This window comes from Balaenoptera borealis (assembly GCF_965194805.1).
Source record: "Balaenoptera borealis genome assembly, chromosome: 7".
Lineage (NCBI taxonomy): Eukaryota > Metazoa > Chordata > Mammalia > Artiodactyla > Balaenopteridae > Balaenoptera > Balaenoptera borealis.
The window spans coordinates 125,031,296-125,055,713 of NC_138864.1; the positions used below are offsets into that span (position 1 = coordinate 125,031,296).

Sequence of the window (24,418 nt, forward strand, 5' to 3'; positions counted from 1 at the left end):
ACAATTTTTATGTAGTTTGCTGTATTTGTTTCAGATAACTTTCTGTGTTTCAAAGAAATAAATTTTAATAGGTACAGTAAAAACTTCACCCCATTCTTCCTCCTCCCTAGATATCTTCCTCATTTCTTTTATGTATTTTCTTTAAGAAAAATACAGTATGTATTTTTAAAAATAAATTTATTTGTTTAGGCTGCGTTGCTGTGCTTCGGCTTTCTCTAGTTGTGGTGAGCGGGGCTACTCTTCCTTGCGGTGCGCGGGCTTCTCATTGCGGTGGCTTCTCTTGTTGTGGAGCACGGGCTCTAGGCACGTGGGCTTCAGTAGTTGTGGTACGTGGGCTCAGTAGTTGTGGCTCGCGGGTTCTAGAGCGCAGGCTCAGTAGTTGTGGTGCACGGGCTTAGTTGCTCTGCGGCATGTGGGATCTTCCCGGACCAGGGCTTGAACCCGTGTCCCCTGCATTGGCAGGCGGATTCCTAACCACTGCACCACCAGGGAAGACCCATAGTATGTATTTTTAATATATTTGTAGCTATTCTGGAATGAATTGCAATGCCACTATGGATATTAACATGTAAGTCTTTGTATAAACATATTTTGTTTCTCTCAGGTAAATACCTAGGTGTGGGATGGATGGGTCATATGATAGCTGTATGCTTAACTTTAAAGAAAATGACAAACCGGTTTCCAAAGGAAGGGTGCCATTTTATATTTCCTTCAACAGTGGATGAGAATTCCATTTTCTCCAGATTTGGCCAACACTTGACATGGTCAGATTTTTAGATTTTAACCATTCTAATGCGTGAGTAATGGTATCATAGTGGCCTTAATTTGCATTTCCCTACAACTAAGGATTTTGAACACCTTTTCATGTGCTTAGTGGCCACACATACATCTCCTTTTGTAAAGTGTCTCTCCAAGTCTTCTGTCCGTTTTTAAATTGGGATGTTTGTCTTCTGATTTCTAAGACTTTTAAAATATATTCTGGTATCAAATCCTTTGATTTGTGAGTTGCAAATATTTTGCACAAGTCTGTGCCTTGTCTTTTCATTCTCTCTTTTTTTAATTGAGATATAATTGATATATATCATTGTATTCGTTTTAGGTGTACAACACAATGATTTTTATATATGTATATATTGCAAAATGGTTACCACAATAAAGTTAGTTAACATACATCATCACACATAGTTACCATTTTTTTTCTTGTGATGATAACTTTTTAATTTTTTTATTTTTTTACTGTTAATATACAATTTATTCTTATATTCCAAAAGGAGAATGTTTTCTAATTTCTACAGTTGAAAACAAAATTATTTATAATCACATAATTCACCATTATTATTCATTGCATTTTCTTTGGAAAGGATAAAAGTTATCTCAGTACTTCAGGAGATAACTTAAGGTATACTGTCTTAGCAACTTGCAAGTATATAATACAGTGTGCTGACTAGAGTCACCATGCTGGACATCTTCATTCTCCTCTGAGTGGTTTCATTCAAGAAGCAAGATTTTAAATTTCGATGGTCAATTTATCACATTTTCTTGTGTGGTTTATGTTTTTTATGTTTTATCTAAGAAATCTTTGCCTACCTCAAGTTCACAAATATTTCCTTCTATCGTTTTTTTTTTTTAGAAATTTTAAAGTTTTAGGTTTTACATTAACTCCGTTTTGAATTAATTTCTGTGATGCTGTGAGGTAAGGATCATAGTTCATTTTTCCATCTGGATCCAACACCATTTGTTGAAAAACTTTCATTTTCCCATCTTGGTCCCTTTATCAAAAATCAGTTGGCCAGGGCTTCCCTGGTGGCGCAGTGGTTAAGAATCTGCCTGCCAATTCAGGGGACATACGTTCGAACCCTGGTCCGGGAAGATCCCACATGCTGCGGAGCAGCTAAGCCGTGCGCCACAACTACTGTGCCTGCACTCTAGAGCCCGTGAGCCACAACTACTGCACCTGCGTGCCACAACTACTGAAGCCCGTGCGCCTAGAGCCCATGCTCCGCGAAAAGAGAAGCCACCGCAATAAGTCCGTGCACCGCAACCAAGAGTAGCCCCCGCTCGCCCCAACTAGAGAAAGCCCGTGCACAGCAACGAAGACACAATGCAGCCAAAAATAAATAAAATAAATAAATTTATTTTTTAAAAATCAATTGGTCATTTTTGTTGTATCTGTTTCTGAACTCTATTCTCATTCTTCTTAGAAATTGTTTTGGTTACTCTAGGTCTTTTGCTTGTCCATATATATTTTAGAAACAGCTTGTCAATTTCTACAAAAAAGCCTGCTGGTATTTTGAATGGAATTGCATTGAGTCTATAGATCAGTCTGGGGAGAATTGATATCTTAATAATATTACTTTACCTGCATTCCACATATTTTAATATGTTGAATTTTCATTTTCATTCTGTTCTATGTATTTTTATATTCCCTTTGAGACTTTCTTCTTGGATTATTTGGAAATAGATTGTTTAATTTCCAAGTGTTTTGAATAATTTTCTGTCTTTCTGTAACTGACATCCAGTTTGATTCCACTGTAGTCACAAAATATACGCTATGATTTCGATTCTTTTAGGGTTTTTTTGAGGTTTGTTTTATGATCCAGGATATGGCCTATCTTGGTGAATGCTCCATGGATACTTGAAAAAAAATGTGTATTCCGGTACTGTTAGGTGAAGTGTTTTATATATATGTAATCTCAGTCAGGTCCGGTTGGTTGATTGTATTGTTCAATTCTTCTGTATCCTTGCTGAGTTTTTGGCTAGTAGTTCTGACAGTTGCTAAGAGTGGGTGTTGAAGAGCCCAATTATAATCATGGGTTTGTCTGTTTCTCCTTTCAACCCTATGCGTTTTTGTTCCATGTATTTTGAGACTGTTTTTTGGTATGTTTCTATTTAGGATCATCATATATTACTGGTAGACTGATCTTTTATCAGTGTATACTGTCCCTCTTTGTCTCTAGTAATTTTCTTTGTTCTAAAGTCTATTTTATCTGATATTAATGTAGTTAGTCCTGCTTTTTAAATTATTTGCAAGATATATCTTTTTCTATCCTTTTACTTTCAATCCACCTACATCACATTGAGGGGAGTTTCTTGTAGACAGCATATTGTTAGAACATATTTTTTAATGCACTCTGACAATCTATGTCTTTAACTGATATATTTAGATCATTTTCATTTAATATAATTATTCATATGTTAAGGTTTAAGTCATCCATTTTATTATTTTTTTGTTTGCTTCTTCCATTTCTCATTCTTCTGTTCTCTTTTCGTACCTTATTGTTAGTTACCTGAACATGTTTCAGAATCCCATCTTGATTTACTTCCAGTATTCTTTTAATGTATTGCTTTGTGTAGCTCTATTCGTGGTTGCTCTAGGTATTAACATGATACATGTGTAACTCACTGAGGTCTTGTTGAATCAATGTTTTGCCACTTCCAGTAAAGCGTAAAAAGCAAAGTCCATTAGCATCCTCAATTTTAAAATACGATTATCTTCAGCATTTCCTCTGTGTACACGGAGCACCACATCAGATGGTGGTGTAGTGCTTGCTCCAATCACTGAGTGAGACTTAAGAAACTCATGAGCACAGGCTATTATATTTTTTACCCTTTTGGATGTTCTTTTTTCTTTTCTGAGTTTGCAACCCTTCATCTGCTATGATTTTCCTTTTTTGTTTACAGAACTTTCTTTTTCGATTCTTTGAGGGTGGGTTTGCTAGTCACAAATTCTTAGTGTTTCTTCATCTGAACGTATCTTTATTTTTCTCATGATTCCCGAAGGATATTTTTGCTGACCTAGACTTTGCTGATGATAGTTCTTTCTGTTCAGCACTCGAAATGTTTTCCCACTTCCTTCTCTCCTCCATGATTCAGACGAGAAATCCACAGTCATTCAGATCTTTCCTCTGTGAGTACTGCCTCCTTTCTGTCTGCAGCTTTCAAGAGTTTTCTTTTGTCTGGAGTTTTCAGAAGCTTAATTATGATGTGGCATGGATTTCTTTGGTGTATCCTACTTGGGAGTTTGCTCAGCCTCTTGAAGCTGTAGACGTCCATCTTTCACCAAATTTGTGAACTTTTCTACTATTATTTTTTAGAGCACTTTTTCATTCCTCACTCTCCTATCCTTCTGAGACTCCAATAATATGAATATTAGCTCTTTTGTTGTTAGCTCATGGGTCCCTGAGACTCTCTTCATTTTTCTTTTTTTTTAGTCTATTTTCTCCGTTGCTCAGAGTAGGTGGATTCTGTTATCACTATTCTACTTAATATTAAGCCCATCTAGCGAGTGTTTTATTAGATTATTTTTAGTTCTATAATTTCCATTTGGTTCTTTTTTATAACTTCTATTTCTTTGCTGAGATTTCCCCTTTTTGTGTTTCTGAGCATTTTTATGATGGCTGCTTTAACATCTGAGATCATTCTGACCTCTGATTCATCTTGGTATTGACATCTGTCGATTGTCTTTTCCTATTCAATTTGAGATCTCCCTGGTTCTTTGTACGACAAAAGATTTTCGGTTGTATCCTGGGCATTTTGGACATTATGAAACTCTGGGCCCTGTTTAAGCTTCTTTGTTAGGCCGACCTCTGTTGAGATGCAGCACAAGGGCCAGGTGGGTGGGTGTGTTTGCTTCCTGCTGGACCTGCCGACTCCACCCTGGCAACCGTGGAGCATGGGCACTGCCACGCTGTGGATGGTGGAGGGGACGTTCAGCAGCCCCGTTGGTGAAATGGGGCGCTGACTTGCATGACATTGTTGTCTCTGAGTTCAGCTCCCCAGTGGGCCTCCCTGACACCAGGGTCAGGAGATGGGGTAAGCAGAATATCAACTATCCCGCTTTGCACAACCTGCTGCCATTGAGGGTGGAGGTTCAGCTCTCCCTGGACCCCCATGGATATGAGGGGCAGTGGGTGCATGGCGTAGTGACTATCCTCACCTTGCGCCACCTCGTTAAGACTTGTTGCTGCCAGGTGGGGCTGGAGGCTCAGCACGCCACTGACAAGACACTACCTTAGGGAGAATCAGAGCACCACCTGCTTCTACCCGGCAGGCTTCTGGAAGACCAGCTCCCTGCTCAGCCCACCCACACCAGCCAGACAGGTAGTCAGAACACTGCCTTCTTCTGCCAGGAAGGGGGACGGAAGGGTAGGTTATGCTCAGGGGAGAGGAGCACAGCCCCTTGTTCCCTTGGGGTAGAGGTGGACCCGCTCCCTGCTCTGCCCACTGGAGCCAACAGGGGGCGGTGTGGTTCTCCCGTTGGTGCTTGATTGGACTAGAGTGGGTGCTGCCAGAGGGTTTCTGTGGTTAGTTATCCTTTTTCCTGGCCCTGTGGCTGGTGGAACAGGCTTATCTTGGGGCTTGTTTTGTCTGTGCCCATTAGTGGTTCCACCTGCAGCCTTCAACAGCCCCCTGTCTGGGATTTACGGGAGGCAACAAAGAAATCAGGAGCCCACCGTGTCCTTGCCCCTGTCCTGAGGCTCCCAGGCAACCTGCCTCCTTACACTCACCTTTCAGAGCCAAGGAGTTTTTAGGTGTAAGAAAGAGGACCGAGGGGAAATGGGGTCACTTTTTGATGGGAATTCTCTTTATATCCAGTATAGAATTTATACCAATTTTGGAAAACACTCTTTGGGCATTGGAAAAGAAAGTTTATTCTCTCAAAAACAAAGCACAACATAAAATCTACTAAGGAAACTTAACTAATTACGTTATTCAAGTTTCTAACTTTTTGTCTGATTCAGAGTTGTTCTTAGAAACTTCCATTACTGTTCGTTTGTGGCAACATATATTGATATTTCTAACAATTTTTCTTTAAGTATTTTGCTGCAGCATTATTTGATGTCTACAAGCTCATTACTATTAAATCTTTACTGTGACTTATTGTGAGTATAAAATGACCTTCTGGATTGTCCTTCCAGTGAATTCTATGCTTTAAAAATTATTTTGACTCCTGTAGTCTTTGACCGTTCCTTCACTTTTAACCATTTTAGTTCATCTTATTTATCGTTTATGGTTACATTTGGTGTTTTTTTTTTTTTTTAACTTTTCACTTAAAGTTTATTTTGTCTCATAAGTATAGCTACCCCTGTTCTTTTTTTTTTTTTTTTTCTCACACACACACTATATTTTATTTTTACAAGAGATAAATAGACTGACACCAAGCATTGTACATGGATGACCACAACAAAAGCAACAATGATTGCAATTACCAAACATGAAACACATTCATACTATGTCATAATATTGACATTCAGTCCAGTAATCCTCCACTGTAACAGCTCCTTTACTTTGCAGTGAAAATTGATTTGTATATTCTTTGCCTCTGAGTCCTTGTGGGATTTTTTTTTTTTTTTTAATTCAGACAGAAAGTCACAAAAATTATACTCATCCTCATCAGTTCACTCAGTCCCATGTAATTAATTTTTTTTTCATCTTGATCTTTTGTTAGCACTTTTATGAGTTCATCAGTTTTTCATTAGAGTTCTGAAAATGCTTATTCATTTTGTTCAGCAGTACAGTCAGTTACCAGAAACCTGTACTTGTCAGAGTCTTTTCCATGAATTTCTTTAAGATGAAACCCTTTTATAGGAACATATTTGCAAAAGCATCAGAGTACACCCAGAACTGTCTGTAAATGACAAAAGACTTAAAAATGACCACAGTTAAAGAGCTGATGAAAGTTCATAATAATGCAGTTGGCAAGAAAATTAGTTATTTCTGAGATATACATTTTAAAGTAATAACTAGGATTATTACTTATAACATTATACCAGAACATACAAGATTTTTAGAAATTTCATGTAATGTCTGAAACATTTATATTCACATATTTCCATACATATTTCCATACAAATACAAATATAAGATTTTTAGAAATTTCATGTAATGTCTGAAACATTTATATTAACATATTTCCATACAAATAACCCAATGAAAGTTTAGTATTAGTTGTTTTTTTTTTTTTTTTTTTATACTGCAGGTTCTTATTAGGCATCAATTTTATACACATCAGTGTATACATGTCAATCCCAGTCACCCAATTCAGCACACCACCATCCCCACCCCACCGCAGTTTTCCCCCCTTGGTGTCCATATGTCCGTTCTCTACATCTGTGTCTCAACTTCTGCCCTGCAAACCGGCTCATCTGTACCATTTTTCTAGGTTCCACGTACATGCATTAATATACGATATTTGTTTTTCTCTTTCTGACTTACTTCACTCTGTATGACAGTCTCTAGATCCATCCACTTCTCAACAAATGACTCAATTTCGTTCCTTTTTATGGCTGAGTAATATTCCATTGTAGATATGTACCACAACTTCTTTATCCATTCGTCTGTTGATGGGCATTTAGGTTGCTTCCATGACCTGGCTATTGTATATAGTGCTGCAATGAACATTCGGGTGCATGTGTCTTTTTGAATTACGGTTTTCTCTGGGTATATGCCCAGTAGTGGGATTGCTGGGTCATATGGTAATTCTATTTTTAGTTTTTTAAGGAACCTCCATATTGTTCTCCACAGTGGCTGTATCAATTTACATTCCCACCAACAGTGCAAGAGGGTTCCCTTTTCTCCATACCCTCTCCAGCATTTGTTGTTTGTAGATTTTCTGATGATGCCCATTCTAACAGGAGTGAGGTGATACCTCATTGTAGTTTTGATTTGCATTTCTCTAATAATTAGTGATGTTGAGCATCTTTTCATGTGCTTCGTGGCCGTCTGTCTGTCTTCTTTGGAGAAATGTCTATTTAGGTCTTCTGCCCATTTTTGGATTGGGGTGTTTGTTTCTTTAATATTGAGCTGAATGAGCTGTTTATATATTTTGGAGATTAATCCTTTGTCCGTTGATTCATTTGCAAATATTTTCTCCCATTCTGAGGGTTGTCTTTTCGTCTTGTTTATGGTTTCCTTTGCTGTGCAAAAGCTTTGAAGTTTCATTAGGTCCCACTTGTTTATTTTTGTTTTTATTTCCATTACTCTAGGAGGTGGATCAAAAAAGATCTTGCTGTGATTTATGTCAAAGAGTGTTCTTCCTATGTTTTCCTCTAAGAGTTTTATAGTGTCCAGTCTTATATTTAGGTCTCTAATCCATTTTGAGTTTATTTTTGTGTATGGTGTTAGGGAGTATTCTAATTTCATTCTTTTACATGTAGCTGTCCAGTTTTCCCAGCACCACTTATTGAAGAGGCTGTCTTTTCTCCATTGTATATCCTTGCCTCCTTTGTCATAGATTAGTTGACCATAGGTGCGTGGGTTTATCTCTGGGCTTTCTATCTTGTTCCATTGATCTATGTTTCTGTTTTTGTGCCAGTACCATATTGTCTTGATTACTGTAGCTTTGTAGTATAGTCTGAAGTCAGGGAGTCTGATTCCTCCAGCTCCATTTTTTTCCCTCAAGACTGCTTTGGCTATTCGGGGTCTTTTGTGTCTCCATACAAATTTTAAGATGATTTGTTCTAGCTCCGTAAAAAATGCCATTGGTAATTTGATAGGGATTGCATTGAATCTGTAGATTGCTTTGGGTAGTATACTCATTTTCACAATGTTGATTCTTCCAATCCAAGAACATGGTATATCTCTGCATCTGTTGGTATCATCTTTAATTTCTTTCATCAGTGTCTTATAGTTTTCTGCATACAGTTCTTTGTCTCCCTAGGTAGGTTTATTCCTAGGTATTTTATTCTTTTTGTTGCAGTGGTAAATGGGAGTGTTTCCATAATTTCTCTTTCAGATTTTTCATCATTAGTGTATAGGAATGCAAGAGATTTCTGTGCGTTAATTTTGTATCCTGCAACTTTACCATATTCATTAATTAGCTCTAGCAGTCTTCTGGTGGCAGTTTTAGGATTCTCTATGTATAGTATCATGTCATCCGCAAACAGTGACAGTTTTACTTCTTCTTTTCCAATTTGTATTCCTTTTATTTCTTTTTCTTCTCTGATTGCTGTGGCTAGGACTTCCAGAACTATGTTGAATAATAGTGGTGAGAGTGGACATGCTTGTCTCGTTCCTGATCTTAGAGGAAATGCTTTCAGTTTTTCACCATTGAGAATGATGTTTGCTGTGGGTTTGTCATATATGGCCTTTATTATGTTGAGGTAGGTTCCCTCTATGCCCACTTTCTGGAGAGTTTTTATCAGAAATGGGTGTTGAATTTTGTCAAAAGCTTTTTCTGCATCTATTGAGATGATCATATGGTTTTTATTCTTCAATTTGTTAATATGGTGTATCACATTGATTGATTTGCATATATTGAAGAATCCTTGCATCCCTGGGATAAATCCCACTTGATCGTGGTGTATGATCCTTTTAATGTGTTGTTGGATTCTGTTTGCTAGTATTTTGTTGAGGATTTTTGCATCTATATTCATCAGTGATATTGGTCTGTAATTTCCTTTTTTGGTAGTGTCTTTGTCTGGTTTTGGTATCAGGGTGATAGTGGCCTCATAGAATGAGTTTGGGAGTGTTCCTTCCTCTGCAATTTTTTGGAAGAGTTTGAGAAGGATAGGTGTTAGCTCTTCTCTAAACGTTTGATAGAATTCACCTGTGAAGCCATCCGGTCCTGGACTTTTGTTTGTTGGAAGATTTTTAATCACAGTTTCAATTTCATTACTTGTGATTGGTCTGTTCATATTTTCTGTTTCTTCCTGGTTCAGTCTTGGAAGGTTATACCTTTCTAAAAATTTGTCCATTTCTTCCAGGTTGTCCATTTTATTGGCATAAAGTTGCTTATAGTAGTCTCTTAGGATGCTTTGTATTTCTGTGGTGTCTGTTGTAACTTCTCCTTTTTCATTTCTGATTTTATTGATTTGAGTCCTCTCCCTCTTTTTCTTGATGAGTCTGGCTAATGGCTTATCAATTTTGTTTATCTTCTCAAAGAACCAACTTTTAGTTTTATTGATCTTTGCTATTGTTTTCTTTGTTTCTATTTCATTTATTTCTGCTCTGATCTTTATGATTTCTTTCCTTCTGCTAACTTTGAGTTTTGTTTGTTCTTCTTTCTCTAGTTTCTTTAGGTGTAAGGTTAGACTGTTTACTTGAGATTTTTCTTGTTTCTTTAGGTAGGCTTGTATAGCTATAAACTTCCCTCTTAGAACTGCTTTTGCTGCATCCCATAGGTTTTGGGTCGTCGTGTTTTCATTGTCATTTGTCTCTAGGTATTTTTTTATTTCCTCTTTGATTTCTTCAGTGATCTCTTGGTTATTTAGTAACGTATTGTTTAGCCTCCATGTGTTTGTGTTTTTTACGTTTTTTTTTCCCTGTAATTCATTTATAATCTCATAGCGTTGTGGTCAGAAAAGATGCTTGATATGATTTCAATTTTCTTAAATTTACTGAGGCTTGATTTGTGACCCAAGATGTGATCTATCCTGGAGAATGTTCCGTGCGCACTTGAGAAGAACGTGTAATGTGCTGTTTTTGGATGGAATGTCCGATATATATCAATTAAATCTATCTGGTCTATTGTGTCATTTAAAGCTTCTGTTTCCTTATTTATTTTCATTTTGGATGATCTGTCCATTGGTGTAAGTGAGGTGTTAAAGTTCCCCACTATTATTGTGTTATTGTCGATTTCCTCTTTTATAGCTGTTAGCAGTTGCCTTATGTATTGAGGTGCTCCTATGTTGGGTGCATATATATTTATAATTGTTATATCTTCTTCTTGGATTGATCCCTGGATCATTATGTAGTGTCCTTCCTTGTCTCTTGTAACATTCTTTATTTTAAAGTCTATTTTATCTGATATGAGTATAGCTACTCCAGCTTTCTTTTGATTTCCATTTGCATGGAATATCTTTTTCCATCCCCTCACTTTCAGTCTGTATGTGTCCCTAGGTCTAAAGTGGGTCTCTTGTAGACAGCATATATATGGGTCTTGTTTTTGTATCCATTCAGCCAGTCTATGTCTTTTGGTTGGGGCATTTAATCCATTCACGTTTAAGGTAATTATCGATATGTATGTTCCTATGACCATTTTCTTAATTGTTTTGGGTTTGTTTTTGTAGGTCCTTTTCTTCTCTTGTGTTTCCCACTTAGAGAAGTTCCTTTAGCATTTGTTGTAGAGCTGGTTTGGTGGTGCTGAATTCTCTTAGCTTTTGCTTGTCTGTAAAGCTTTTGATTTCTCCATCAAATCTAAATGAGATCCTTGCTGGGTAGAGTAATCTTGGTTGTAGTTTCTTCCCTTTCATCACTTTAAGTATGTCATGCCACTCCCTTCTGGCTTGCAGAGTTTCTGCTGAGAAGTCAGCTGTTAACCTTATGGGAACTCCCTTGTATGTTATTTGTCGTTTTTCCCTTGCTGCTTTCAATAATTTTTCTTTGTCTTTAATTTTTGCCACTTTGATTACTATGTGTCTTGGTGTGTTTCTCCTTTGGTTTATCCTGTATGGGACTCTCTGCGCTTCCTGGACTTGGGTGGCTATTTCCTTTCCCATGTTAGGGAAGTTTTCGACTATAATCTCTTCAAATATTTTCTCTGGTCCTTTCTCTCTCTCTTCTCCTTCTGGGACCCCTATAATGTGAATGTTGTTGCATTTAATGTTGTCCCAGAGGTCTCTTAGGCTGTCTTCATTTCTTTTCATTGTTTTTTCTTTAGTCTGTTCCGCAGCAGTGAATTCCACCATTCTGTCTTCCAGGTCACTTATCCGTTCTTCTGCCTCAGTTATTCTGCTATTGATTCCTTCTAGTGTAGTTTTCATTTCCGTTATTGTATTGGTCATCTCTGTTTGTTTGTTCTTTAATTCTTCTAGGTCTTTGTTAATCATTTCTTGCATCTTCTCAATCTTTGCCTCCATTCTTATTCCGAGGTCCTGGATCATCTTCACTATCATTATTCTGAATTCTTTTTCTGGAAGGTTGCCTATCTCCACTTCATTTAGTTGTTTTTCTGGGGTTTTTTCTTGTTCCTTCATCTGGTACATAGCCCTCTGCCTTTTCATCTTGTCTATCTTTCTGTAACTGTGGTTTTTGGTCCACAGGCTGCAGGATTGTAGTTTTTCTTGCTTCTGCTGTCTGCCCTCTGGTGGTTGAGGCTATCTAAGAGGCTTGATGGGGGGCTCTGGTGGTGGGTAGAGCTGACTGTTGCTGTGGCGGGCAGAGCTCAGTAAAACTTTAATCCACTTGACTGTTGACGGGTGGGGCTGGGTTCCCTCCCTGTTGGTTGTTTTGCCTGAGGCAACCCAACACTGGAGCCTACCTGGGCTCTTTGGTGGGGTTAATGGCAGACTCTGGGAGGGCTCACGCCAAGGAGCACTTCCCAGAACCTCCGCTGCCAGTGTCCTTGTCCCCACGGTGAAACAGAGCCACCCCCCGCCTCTGCAGGAGACCCCCCAACACCAGCAGGTAGGTCTGGTTCAGTCTCCCCCAGGGTCACTGCTCCTTCCCCTGGGTCCTGATGCGCACACTACTTTGTGTGTGCCCTCCAAGAGTCGGGTCTCTGTTTCCCCCAGTCCTGTGGAAGTCCTGCAATCAATTCCCACTAGGCTTCAAAGTCTGATTCTCTAGGAATTCCTCCTCCCGTTGCCGGACCCCCAGGTTGGGAAGCCTGACGTGGGGCTCAGAACCTTCACGCCAGTGGGTGGACTTCTGTGGTATAAGTGTTCGCCAGTCTGTGAGTCACCCACCCAGCAGTTATGGGATTTGATTTTACTCTGATTGCGCCCCTCCTACCATCTCACTGTGGCTTCTCCTCTGTACTTGGACGTGGGGTATCCTCCTTGGTGAAGTCCAGGGTCTTCCTGTCAATGATTGTCCAGCAGCCAGTTGTGATTCTGGTGCTCTAGCAAGAGGGAGTGAGAGCACCTCCTTCTACTCCGCCATCTTGGTTAATCCTCTACATTTGGTTTTTTATTACCATCTAAGAGTTTTTATCTTTTAATGGGAAATTTATGCCAACTTCATTTATTGCTATGACTGATATGTTTGGGTTGTCCTCTGTCATCTTGTATTATTCTCTCAAACAGAGATTTGGGAGAGGGGCTTCAGCTCCCATTCTCCCACCTTCCCTAAATCCCTCAGTTAATATAATTTCACACGACAGTTGCAAATCATGATGGGACCAAGGAGGCTGAGCACTTCCTTCTCTGGAGAAACTGAATGACTCTAGGGTAGCTTGTTGTTCTTACTTTGCTAAGGAATCTGCTTTGACTTGTGTGAATACTTTGATTTTAACCTTGTCTTCTGGGAGTAGTTTAGGTTCCAGGAAAGCTACTCTGACATGTTATAAAAGGAGTGAATTCAGGATATAGTTGTTATTGTCTTTTATCAACGTGATGGTAGTAAACCTATACTTATGTGACTAATACCTTTTCTTGCAGGTAAGGATTTTAACTATTCGGACCCAGAACTTATTCATGGATATTCAAAATATGGATTTAATTCCGTTATCAGTAAAAACTTGGGCAACCACAGAGATGTGCCAGATACCAGGAATAAAATGTATGTTCCTCCTGATATTTTTTTTTACATATTACATAGTTTCAGATATACAACATAATGATTTGATATTTGTATATGTTGCAAAATGATCATCACAGTAAGTCTAGTTAACATCGGTCACTATACATAAATCCAAAAAAGATTTTTTTCTTGTGATGAGAACTTGTAAGATCTTTCTTAGTAACTTTCAAATATGCAGTACAGTATTATTAACTACAGTCACCATGCTATACATTACATCCCTGTGACATTTATTTTATAACTGGAAGTTTGTACCTTTTGACCTCCTTCACCCGTTTCACCCACCCTCTGCCTCTGGTGACCACCAATCTGTTCTCTGTATCTTGAGCTTGTTTTTTTTAGGGGGGGGGGCGTGGATTGTGTTTTGTTTGTTTGAGATTCTACATGTAAGTGAGAGCATATGGTATTTGTCTTTCTCTTCTCTGACTTGTTTCACTTAGCATAATGCCATCAAGATCCATTCATGTTATTGCAAATGGCAAGATTTCCTCATTTTTTATGGCTGAATTATATATATAGATATAGATGTAGATATATAACATATAGATATAGCTATATAGATATATATTACCTTTTCTTTATTCATCCACCCATGGACACTTAGATTGCTCCCATGTCTTGGCTTGTAAATAATGCTGTAATGAACATGGGGGTGCATGTATCTTTTTGAGTTAGTGCTTTTGTTTTCTTCAGGTAAATACACAGAATTGGAATTGCTGGATCATATGACAGTTCAATTTTTAATTTTTTGAGGAACTTCCATACTGGTTTTCCATAGTGGCTGCACCAATTTACATTCCTACCAAAGGTGCACAAGGGTTCCCTTTTCTCCACATCCTCACCAACTCTTGTTACCTCTTGTCTTTTTGATAAGAGCCATTCAAACAGGTGTGAAGTGATATCTTATTGTGGTTTTGATTTGCATTTCCCTGATGATTAGTGATGCTGAGCATCTTTTCATGTGCCTGTTGCCCATCTGTATGTCTTCTTTGGAAAAAATGTCTATTCAGATCCTCTGCCCATTTTTTAATCAGATTGGTTTGTTTGTTTGTTTTTTCAATATTGAGTTGTATGAGTTCTTTACATATGTTGGGTATTAACCCCTTATCAGATATATGATTTGCAAATATTTTCTCCCATTCAGTAGGTTGCCTTTTCATTTTGTTGAAGGTTTCCTTTGCTGTGCGAAGCTTTATAGTTTGATGTAGTCCCACTTATTTATTTTTGCTTTTGTTGCCTTTGCTTTTGGTGTCAGATCCAAATAAATCAAGACTGATGTTAAGGAGCTTACTGCCTATCTTTTCTTCCAGGAGTTTTATGGTTTTAGGTCTTATATTCATTTAATTCATTTCTAGTTAAGTTGAGGGTATGGTGTGAGATAGAGGTCCAGTTTCATTCTTTTGCATGTAGCTGTTCAGTTTTTCCAGCACCATTTATTGAAGAGACTGTTCTTTCCCCATCGTATATTCTTGGCTCCTTTGTCGTAAATTAATTGACCATACATGTGTGGGTTTATTTCTGGGCTTTCTACTCTGCTCCATTGATCTGTGTGTCTTTTTATGCCAGTACCATACTGTTTTTATTACAATAGCTTTGTAATATAGTTTGAAACCGGGGAGCATGAGTCCTCCAGCTTTGTTCTTCTTTCTCAAGATTGCTTTGGCTATTTGGGGTCTTTTGTAATTCCACACAAATTCTAGGATTGTTTGTTCTATTTCTGTGAAAAATGCCATTGTAATTTTGATAGGGATTGCATTGAACCTGTAGATTGCTTTAGGAAATATGGACATTTTAACAATATTAATTCTTCCAATCCATGAGCATAGAATATCTTTCCATCTCCTTCAATTTCTTTTGTTAATGTCTTATAGTTTTCAGTGTACTGGTCTAAAAACAAGTAAGGTCTAATTTTTAAACATTTACTAACCAGATTTTAATTTTTGCATATTAGAAGTCTTGTAATATAGTTTCCTGTTTTTAGAACTTGAAGTCAGATAATGTCAAAAGCCTACTTCAAAATTCTAGAGCTTATAGTGTAGAGAATATCTTCTCCTTGGCTCAGAATGTGTTCTAGAGGTTTCCAAGAATTGCATCACCCACAAGTTCTTTTTATTAAATCACCAATGAAGACTTTTGGTCAAAGGGAGATTTATTCCTAATACAAAATGCTTCAGACAGCTACCTATTTTTTTCTTCAAAGTCTGCTTTTTTTTTAAAATTGTTCCTTCAATCGTTTGTGTAAGTGCCTTTTTAAAAAACTTTTGGTAAACTGTATATAACATAAAATTTACCATTTTAACTCTTTTTAACTGTACAATTTGGTGGCATTAAGTATATTAACATTGTTATACAGCCATCGCCATTATCCATCTGCAGAACTTTTCATCATCCCAAACTGAGACTCTGTCTTCATTAAACATTTACTCCCCACTCTTCCCTCCATCCAGTCCCCTGGCAACCACCAGTCTACATTCTGTCACTGTGAATTTTATCTACTCTAGGTACTTCATAAAAGCAGAATCATACAATAGTTGCCTTTTGTGTCTGGCTTATTTCACTTAGCATAATGTCCTCAAGTTTCATTCATGTTGTAGCAAATGTGTGTTAATATCTTTTTAATATATTTTAGGTTCTGATGGTTTCTAGCCAAAGAGGGATGATATCCTCTCTTTACTAAATAAGAAGTACTTAAGGAATATAAGCCTCTTCCAGTAATACAGAGACAAAAGCCATGTTCCAAAAAACAGGGCAAAGTGGGACCCACTTTGTCTTGTTGCAACTTGTGTACAAGACAAACATTTGAAGCCACAAACATAAGAATCAACAAAGTTTCTAGGTAGCTAAATATCACTTATGATATGGCACATTCAAGAGATGTAGTGCTTCAACATTGTAAACCAACTATACTTCAATTTAAAAAAAAGAATAACTATTTTTCACTGAAGAAAAAAAGAGATATAATGTTTGCACATGATGACACAATCTATCTGGCTTATAATGAAAGAAAAAGAATTTAAATTTATTCAAACCATAAAACATGGTAGACATTTAATTTAGAGGACAACTTTTTTTCTCGATTGAATATTGAACTACCGCAAAGGGAGGTCAATATTTTTGCATGCTTACAAGTTATGAATTTCTCTCCAGGCAGGCCATCATTTCTTCCTCTTAAAACTCATTTTCTAAAATAGTGTAACCACCTTTGCTTCCATTCCCTCATCATATGATTATTTGTTAGAAAAACAGGAAGTTTAGAAAGAGATTGTCCAAAGAAAGAAGCAAACTTGGCAGTTTTAGTATTCAGAATATTAACTTTGTTAATAGGAAATTCAATTCTGTACGAAATACACTTCTGTGTTTAAAATATATGTTAACTATTAGGAGTAACTACTAATATCTAGAATCCAGCAGATTTTCAGCCATTATTATAGTAATTACATCATTCCATTAAATGGAATTTCCATTTCAGCTTTGCTTTTCTTTAAAATTCATATTATTATTTTCACTGAACTAGAGAAATACTTGATACAAATCTTTGAAGAATAGATTTTTTGTTGATTGGTTTTCCAATTCTATTTATTTCTCAACTTTTAAAGTTTGAAATAATTTCAGACTTACAAAATTGTTGCAAAAATATTTCATAGAATTCCTGCCTAGCATTTTCTTAGATTCCCCAAATGCTAACATCGTCCATACCCTCAGAACCAGAACAATAAACAAAACCAGCAAATTAACAATACAATACCATTAGCGAATGTACAGACGGTATTCAAGTTTTTACACTTAACCCACTATTGTCCTCTTTCTGGAAGGATCTAACCCAGGACTACAGACTGTGTGCAGGGTTCCTGTTCCCTGAGTTTCCTTTCATCTGAAACTGTTCCTAAGTCTTTATCTTCCACGACTGTGACAGTTGTAGAGATCTAACCAGTTATTTTGTAGAATGCTCCTCAATTTGAGTTTGATGTTTCCTTGTGATCAAATCCGGGTCATGCATTTTTGACAGGAATACCATGGAAGGAATGTCATATCCTTCTCAGCACATTGTATTAAAAGGCACACGATGTCTCTTTGTCCCAGTACTGGTGAAGTGACTTGTGGTGAAGTTAATTTGATCACTTGATTAAAACGACTCTCAGATTTTCTGCACAGTAAAATTACCATTTATCCTCTTGTAATTAATAAAGGTGCAGATTTCTTTGAAATGTTAATTGTGAAAAACCTGGAAAATATAAAAAAGCATAAAAAGGGAAAGTAAAAACACACATGATCCTAGGGATTTTTCTTCTGTCTTAATGCATAAGGTGTCACCTAACTATTTTCCCCCCACTTGACACAGAGAGATCATCGCTGTCAGGATGTTAGTGTATATCCTTCCAAAATGTATAGACACATACACGTATTTATAAGTAGACAGTAAGCATACAATATAATCATATCATTTTTATGAAAATGGACTTTACATTGTATATTCTATAATGTGTTTTTTTTAACTTAACAACATATCGTGGAGAACTTTTTCAAAGCATTACACATAAAATTTGCCTCATTCATTTTAACAGTTGAGAGCAGTTATCCATTGTATAAATATACAGTTTCCCCATTAAGAGAAATCCTGGTTGTTTTTAATTTTTCAGCTTTTCAAAAGTGATGTAATAAACACTCTTGTACACATATTTTTATGCCCTCATGTTAGTATGTATGGAGTAAAGATTTCTGGAATGAGATTGCTCAGCCATAGGCTCATTTTTCTTCTCTAGAATTTTATATAAATAAAATTTACGCAGCATAATTATTTTGAAATTTAGCCATGTTGTCGCAAGGAGTTCCTTTTTATTGCTGAGTAGTGCTCTACTGTACGGATGTACTACAATTTGTTTATCCTTTCATCTGTTGATAGGACAGATTGTTTCCGGTTTTTGCCTATTACAAATAAAGTTGGTATGAATATTCTTAAGACAAGTTTTGCATAACAGATGTTCTTTTTTCTCTTATGTAAATATTTTACAAGTGGAATGGCTAGATCTTAGGGTGTATGTTTAATTTTTTAAGAAACTGCCATTTTCCTAAAATAGTTGTACTATCTTACATTCCCATCAGCAATGAATGAGATTTCCAGTTCTTCCACATCTTTGCCAACACTTGGTATGGCCAGTATTTTGAATTTTAGCCATTCTAATAGGTGTGTAGTGGGATCTCATTGTGGTTTAATTGGCATTTTCTTGATGTCTAATGATGTTGCGATCTATTTATGTGTTTATTTGCTATCTGTGTATCTTCTTTATTGAAGTTTAAATTTTGCCCATTTTAAAATTGGATTGTTCTCTTATTATTGAGTTTTGAGAATTTTTTAGTATATTTTGGTATAAGATCTTTATCATATTGATGATTACACGTATATTTTCCTAGTCTATGGCTTGTTTTTTCGTTCTCTTAACAGTGCCTTTTGAAAAGCAGAAGTTTTTAATTTTGATGGAGTCCAATTGTTTAATTTTATTCTGTTTTTTTTTAATTTTTTAATTTATTCATTTATTTATTTATTCATTCATTTATGGCTGTGTTGGGTCTTCGTTTCTGCGCGAGGGCTTTCTCTAGTTGCGGCAAGTGGGGGCCACTCTTCATCGCGGTGCGCGGGCCTCTCACTGTCACGGCCTCTCTTGTTGCGGAGCACAGGCTCCAGACGCGCAGGCTCAGCAATTGTGGCTCACGGGCCTAGTTGCTCCGCGGCATGTGGGATCTTCCCAGACCAGGGCTCGAACCCGTGTCCCCTGCATTGGCAGGCAGATTCTCAACCACTGCGCCACCAGGGAAGCCCTATTCTATTTTTTAATTTACTTTTGCCTAGCCCAAGATCACAAAGATATCTCTATTGGATTTTCTATGTAGATGGGCATGACCTATGCACTTTTACTTCTTCCTTTCTAGTTGGCATGCTTTCCTTTTTCTTACTGCACTGGCTAAAACCTCTAATACAATGTTGAATAGCAGAGGTGAAATTGGGCAGCCTTGCTGTGTTCTTGCTCTTAACTCTCAGCTTTTCATCAGTGAGTATGATGTTATCTTTAGGTTTTTCACAGATGTTCTTTCTCAGGTTTAGGAAGTTCCCTTCTATTCCTAGTTTGCTGAGAATTTTTCGCCAGGCGGCTGTTGAATTCTGGCACATCCTTTTCTGTGTATTGAGATGTGTGTATCTTTAGTTTGTGAAGATGGTAAATTATGTTGATTTTCTAATGTTAAACAGAGGTTATATTTATGGGCTATCCCCTACTTGGTCATGATGCATTATCCTTTTTATATATTATTGAATTTGATTTGCTGAAATTTTGTTTGGAATTTTATATCAGTGTTTGTGAGGGCTATCAATTTGTATTTGTCCTGACTGTCCTTGTCTGGTTTTGTTATCAGAGTAATGTTGGCCTTGTAGAATGAATTGTGGATTATTCTTTTAGGATTTGATTTTTTTTAATTTTTTTAATTTTTGGCTTCATTGGGTCTTCATTGCTGCATGCGGGCTTTCTCCAGTTGCGGTGAGCAGGGGCTACTCTTCGTTGCAGTGCGCAGGCTTCTCATTGCTGTGGCTTTTGTTGCGGAGCACGGGCTCTAGGTGCGCAGGCTTCAGTAGTTGTGGCCCGCGGGCTCAGTAGTTGTGGCTCACGGGCTCTAGAGCACAGGCTCAGTAGTTGTGGCGCGCGGGCTTAGTTGCTCCGCGGCATGTGGGATCTTCCCGGACCAGGGCTCGAACCCATGTCCCCTGCATTAGCAGGCGGATTCTCAACCACTGCGCCACCAGGGAAGCCCCTATCAATTAATTTTAGAGAAACCCATACACATTAGGCTTCTCTTAGGGGTGTAACCATGTGTGACGTGGTTTCAGCCTCCTTCAGTATCATTGTCCCGTTCCTCCGAAGGGACTCAGTTTATAGTTTTCTGAAAACGATATACCCAGGACTAAGTGTAATCCTAGAGATTGATCTGAGTAGCCTGAGTTCGCCCTGGACCACCGTCTCTCTCTATTTGGGGGCATCCTCTCTCTCTCTGTGTCTCATCTACTTGCTCTTTGGTCACACAGTGATCCTACTGGAATGCAAGCCTTTTAATCCTATCTGTTTCTGTGAGGCCACATTTTCCCACCTGACGTTTTAGGCCACGTGCAGCCCAGAGCACTCGCCCCCTTTTCCTATCCTCTCAGGTCTTTTCTTGGTTCTGTTATCTCATATTCTCATTCCTTGAAGCACGAGTCCGTTTCCACCCGGTAAACATGTCTTCTGTATCTTCATCTACTCTTGGATAAAAATGTTGACCAGCACAAGGTCTTCTTCTTCCATGGTGACATCAATCCATAAATATCCTGAAAATCTGTCCAGGATCCCTGTGGGGCTGCCTGCCCAACACATCCTTCCCTGGGGTTTCCTACCCATTACTCCCTTTTCACACGGTGGCAGTGCGTAGAGTGACTTTCTATTTTGACCCCACTATCTGGCCATGATGGGCACCTAAGCCAAACTGAGCCAGTGAATCCTGTCCTGTGAATTTTGGGGAAGGGGGAAGTCTTACCAGTTTCTCCTTGGATGCTGGACTGTAGGACATGCTGACGTCAGCCGCATTTCCCGCTCTGTGGGGTAAAGGAGGGAAAACAAGCCAGGTTGCAGAGAGAGAATAAGAGCCATGTAAGGAGCCTTGTAGAATACTGACTGCAAGGCACTGACCTGAGCATTTTACATATTTTAATTCATTGAAACTTCACAACCTATGAGGTAGGTTGATGTAGTTATTGTTATCATTATAATTATTCCCAGATGTAAAGACAAGAGCAGCAATCGAGCATGTCCAGGTGGCTCTCAAGCCTCTGGTTAGAATTGCTCTTGGAGGGCTTCCCTGGTGGCGCAGTGGTTGAGAATCTGCCTGCCAATGCAGGCGACACGGGTTCGAGCCCTGGTCTGGGAAGACCCCACATGCCACGGAGCAACTGGGCCCGTGAGCCACAATTACTGAGCCTGCGCGTCTGGAGCCTGTGCTCCGCAACAAGAGAGGCCGCGATAGTGAGAGGCCCGCACACCGCGATGAAGAGTGGCCCCCGCTTACCACAACTAGAGAAAGCCCTCGCACAGAAACGAAGACCCAACACAGCCATAAATAAATAAGTAAATAAATAAATTAAAAAAAAAAAAAGAAATCAAGGCACAGTTATACAAGTTTTTAAAAAAAAAAAGAATTGCTCTTGGAGGCTCCAGGTTCCTGCCTGTTGCTAGGTCCTGTGGGACATTTGGGTCCTTTTTTTGAACCTCTTTCTTATGCTTAAGCTAGTTCCAGTGGGTTTGTCATTTACAACCAAAATATTTCAAAATACAACCAAATAATATAGCAATCCAAACAATACTTAACAGCTAAAAACTAGTATTACTGGAATTCAGGGTCTATTCTTCTCTCAAGTGCACAAAAAAATAGTAAAACATTTTTTGTCAAAGCCTTGGAAGAAATCTAATTACACCATATCCATTACATTTCTTTGTTGCAATAGACTACACAAATGTAAGAACAACACATGGATTTTCTTTGAAGATAGAACAGTAAAGTTAATTTGAACCTTTCAGTGCATATAAGCTTATTAATTTGTTTTTATGATAGAAACCAAAAATATAGGTATAATTTGTGTTTAGACTATGTTCAAAACAGAACTAATATTATCAAAGCAGTCTCAGGAAAAAGCAATTATTACTGGCATAAAGAAGGGAGGAATGATTTAGAAAATATTAGAACAACATAAGAAAAGAAATTAAAAATTAAAAATTTAAAAGAAATTAAAAATTAAAGAAATTTTTGTATCTTAATTTTTGTATTTTAAATGTACTGTCGCCTTATTATCATAATCATTGATTAAAGGAATAAAGAGGAAAAAATGTGAATAAAGAAAGGTGTTTGAATGAGTCCTCAAAACATCTAAGGCTTTTAGATGAATTTTTTCTTCCTCTTGCTTATGCCTGCAGGTGTCATAAAAAACAGTACCCATCCAACCTGCCTACTGCCAGCATTGTCATTTGTTTCCACAATGAAGAATTTAATGCCTTGTTCCGGACAGTGTCCAGTGTCATGACTCTCACTCCACAGCGTATCCTTGAAGAAGTTATTTTGGTAGATGACATGAGTGAATTTGGTAAGATAAGACACTAATCACCTATCTAATCTACTTTGAAGGCAGCGCTATCTCTGTGGCACTTGAGTTGTTTTATACAAAGAACATTTTTCGGTGGGTTTTGAGGCAGGCACTTTGGTGCACTCGTGGTGATGTGAGAGCTGGTCCCTGTCCTTATGGTGTTGGGCTAATGGGACGGTTAGTGCTTCCATGAAACAAATGTAGGGGCAAGCTGGTCTTTAGAGGTCATGCATGACGTTCAAGAAGTGATATCTAGCAAACTATTACATATAGGATGGATAAACAACAAGGTCCTACTGTATAGCACAGAAAACTATGTTCAATATCCTGTGATAAATCATCATGGAAAAGAATATGTGTACGTATAACTGAATCACTTTGCTGTACAGTAGAAATTAACACAACATTGTACATCAACTATACTTCAGTAAAGTAAATTTTTTTAAAAAGTGCTATCTGAACTGAGGTCTGAAGGCTGAGTTGGGCTTATATCGATGGAGAGGAAGGAAAAAGTATTTTAGGCAGAGGAAATGGCATTATAAAGGCCCAGAGGCAAGAGAAAACATGGTGAGTTTGGAATAGTTCTGTATTTTATGTAGATTATGTATGAGTATAGTGTTAGGAGAGAGGGGGCAGGCCTGAAACCAGAAACGTAAAAGGGCAGCCCCTCATGAAGGCATTGTTTGAATTTTATTTGGAGAAAATGGGGAACGATTCCAAGGCTTATTAATGCAGGGGAATGACACAATCCAGGTACTTTACATGAAAGAATTCTAATCACGCCAACTACACTTAATGGCTTATTCCTCCGTGTTCACTGGTTTTAAAGAACTATGATACTAGAACAAAATCTGATTAACTCCATTTAGCATTTGAGATTAGCTGTCTATTTTACAACTTAATTACAAACCTCAGGCAAGCCAAGAGGGCCCAGATTAAGGATAAGCTCTTTGAAGTCTGCAGGTTCCCTGTGAGGTGCATTTCTCATGGAAGCAATGTATCTGTATTGGATAAGTTTTCTACCTAACAGTTTACCTAATCCACCGTGAATCTGACCCACTATGGGCTGGGACAGAAAAAGAGGAGGAGAAACAGGAGGAAGAAGAACAGGCAGAGGAAGGAAAGAAGATGTCCCGGGAGGTTCACCTCGGAGAAATAACTGTAGATGCATCAACTCAAAAGTGAAAGGGAACTCAAGCTAATGTCGGCTACATTTAGGAATTCCACTCATTTACCAGGCACTATCACGTATGACATTATTTGTGTGAGAGCCGCGCAAATCAGAGGGGTCCAGTACTGTTTATTTCTGGTCTTGTGCCTAGGAGGGGATGTGGAGGGATGGCCAGGTTCCTTATCTGACCAGTACCCTGAGCAACACATCTGGCCACGTGTGGGGCAAGAAGGCCCCAGTAAAGCCATGCGCAGGCAGCAGGGTGGGGTCTTTGCTGGACTGTGGAGTTCTAACTTCTCACCCAGAAGGACAAGGATCCTCCCACGGAGATGCAATTCCAGGATGACCGGGGAACCTCCCACAGCCTTTCAGAACTATGCCAAGAGCTCAGAGACATACCTGGTGACTTCCTCAGATGTTCTTTAGGCATCAGAAGACTCACTGCTGATGGCTGAGGGATGGCTGGACTGCTGGACCGGACACTGCTTCTCCTCCTGGATCCACGGTCACCTGGTCGGTGGTCATTTCACGCCCCCCACCAAGGAGCTTAGTCTTGGACCCACACAGAACCTCAAACAGGAAATGGGGTGTCCTGTAGTCCTGATGAAGCTCAGGATCGATGTACCCCTGCTTTA

At 38.3% G+C, this 24,418-nt stretch overlaps 1 protein-coding gene across 1 annotated transcript in view; it reads left to right on the top strand.

Moving 5' to 3' along the window:
- GALNTL5 (polypeptide N-acetylgalactosaminyltransferase like 5) overlaps positions 1–24,418 on the top strand; it is a 110,851-nt gene that overhangs the window by 31,454 nt on the left and 54,979 nt on the right. The window contains exons 3-4 of the mRNA XM_082398980.1: positions 13,320–13,440; positions 22,446–22,612. Coding sequence (XP_082255106.1) covers positions 13,320–13,440; positions 22,446–22,612 — 288 coding nt within the window. The remainder of the gene's footprint in view (positions 1–13,319; positions 13,441–22,445; positions 22,613–24,418) is intronic.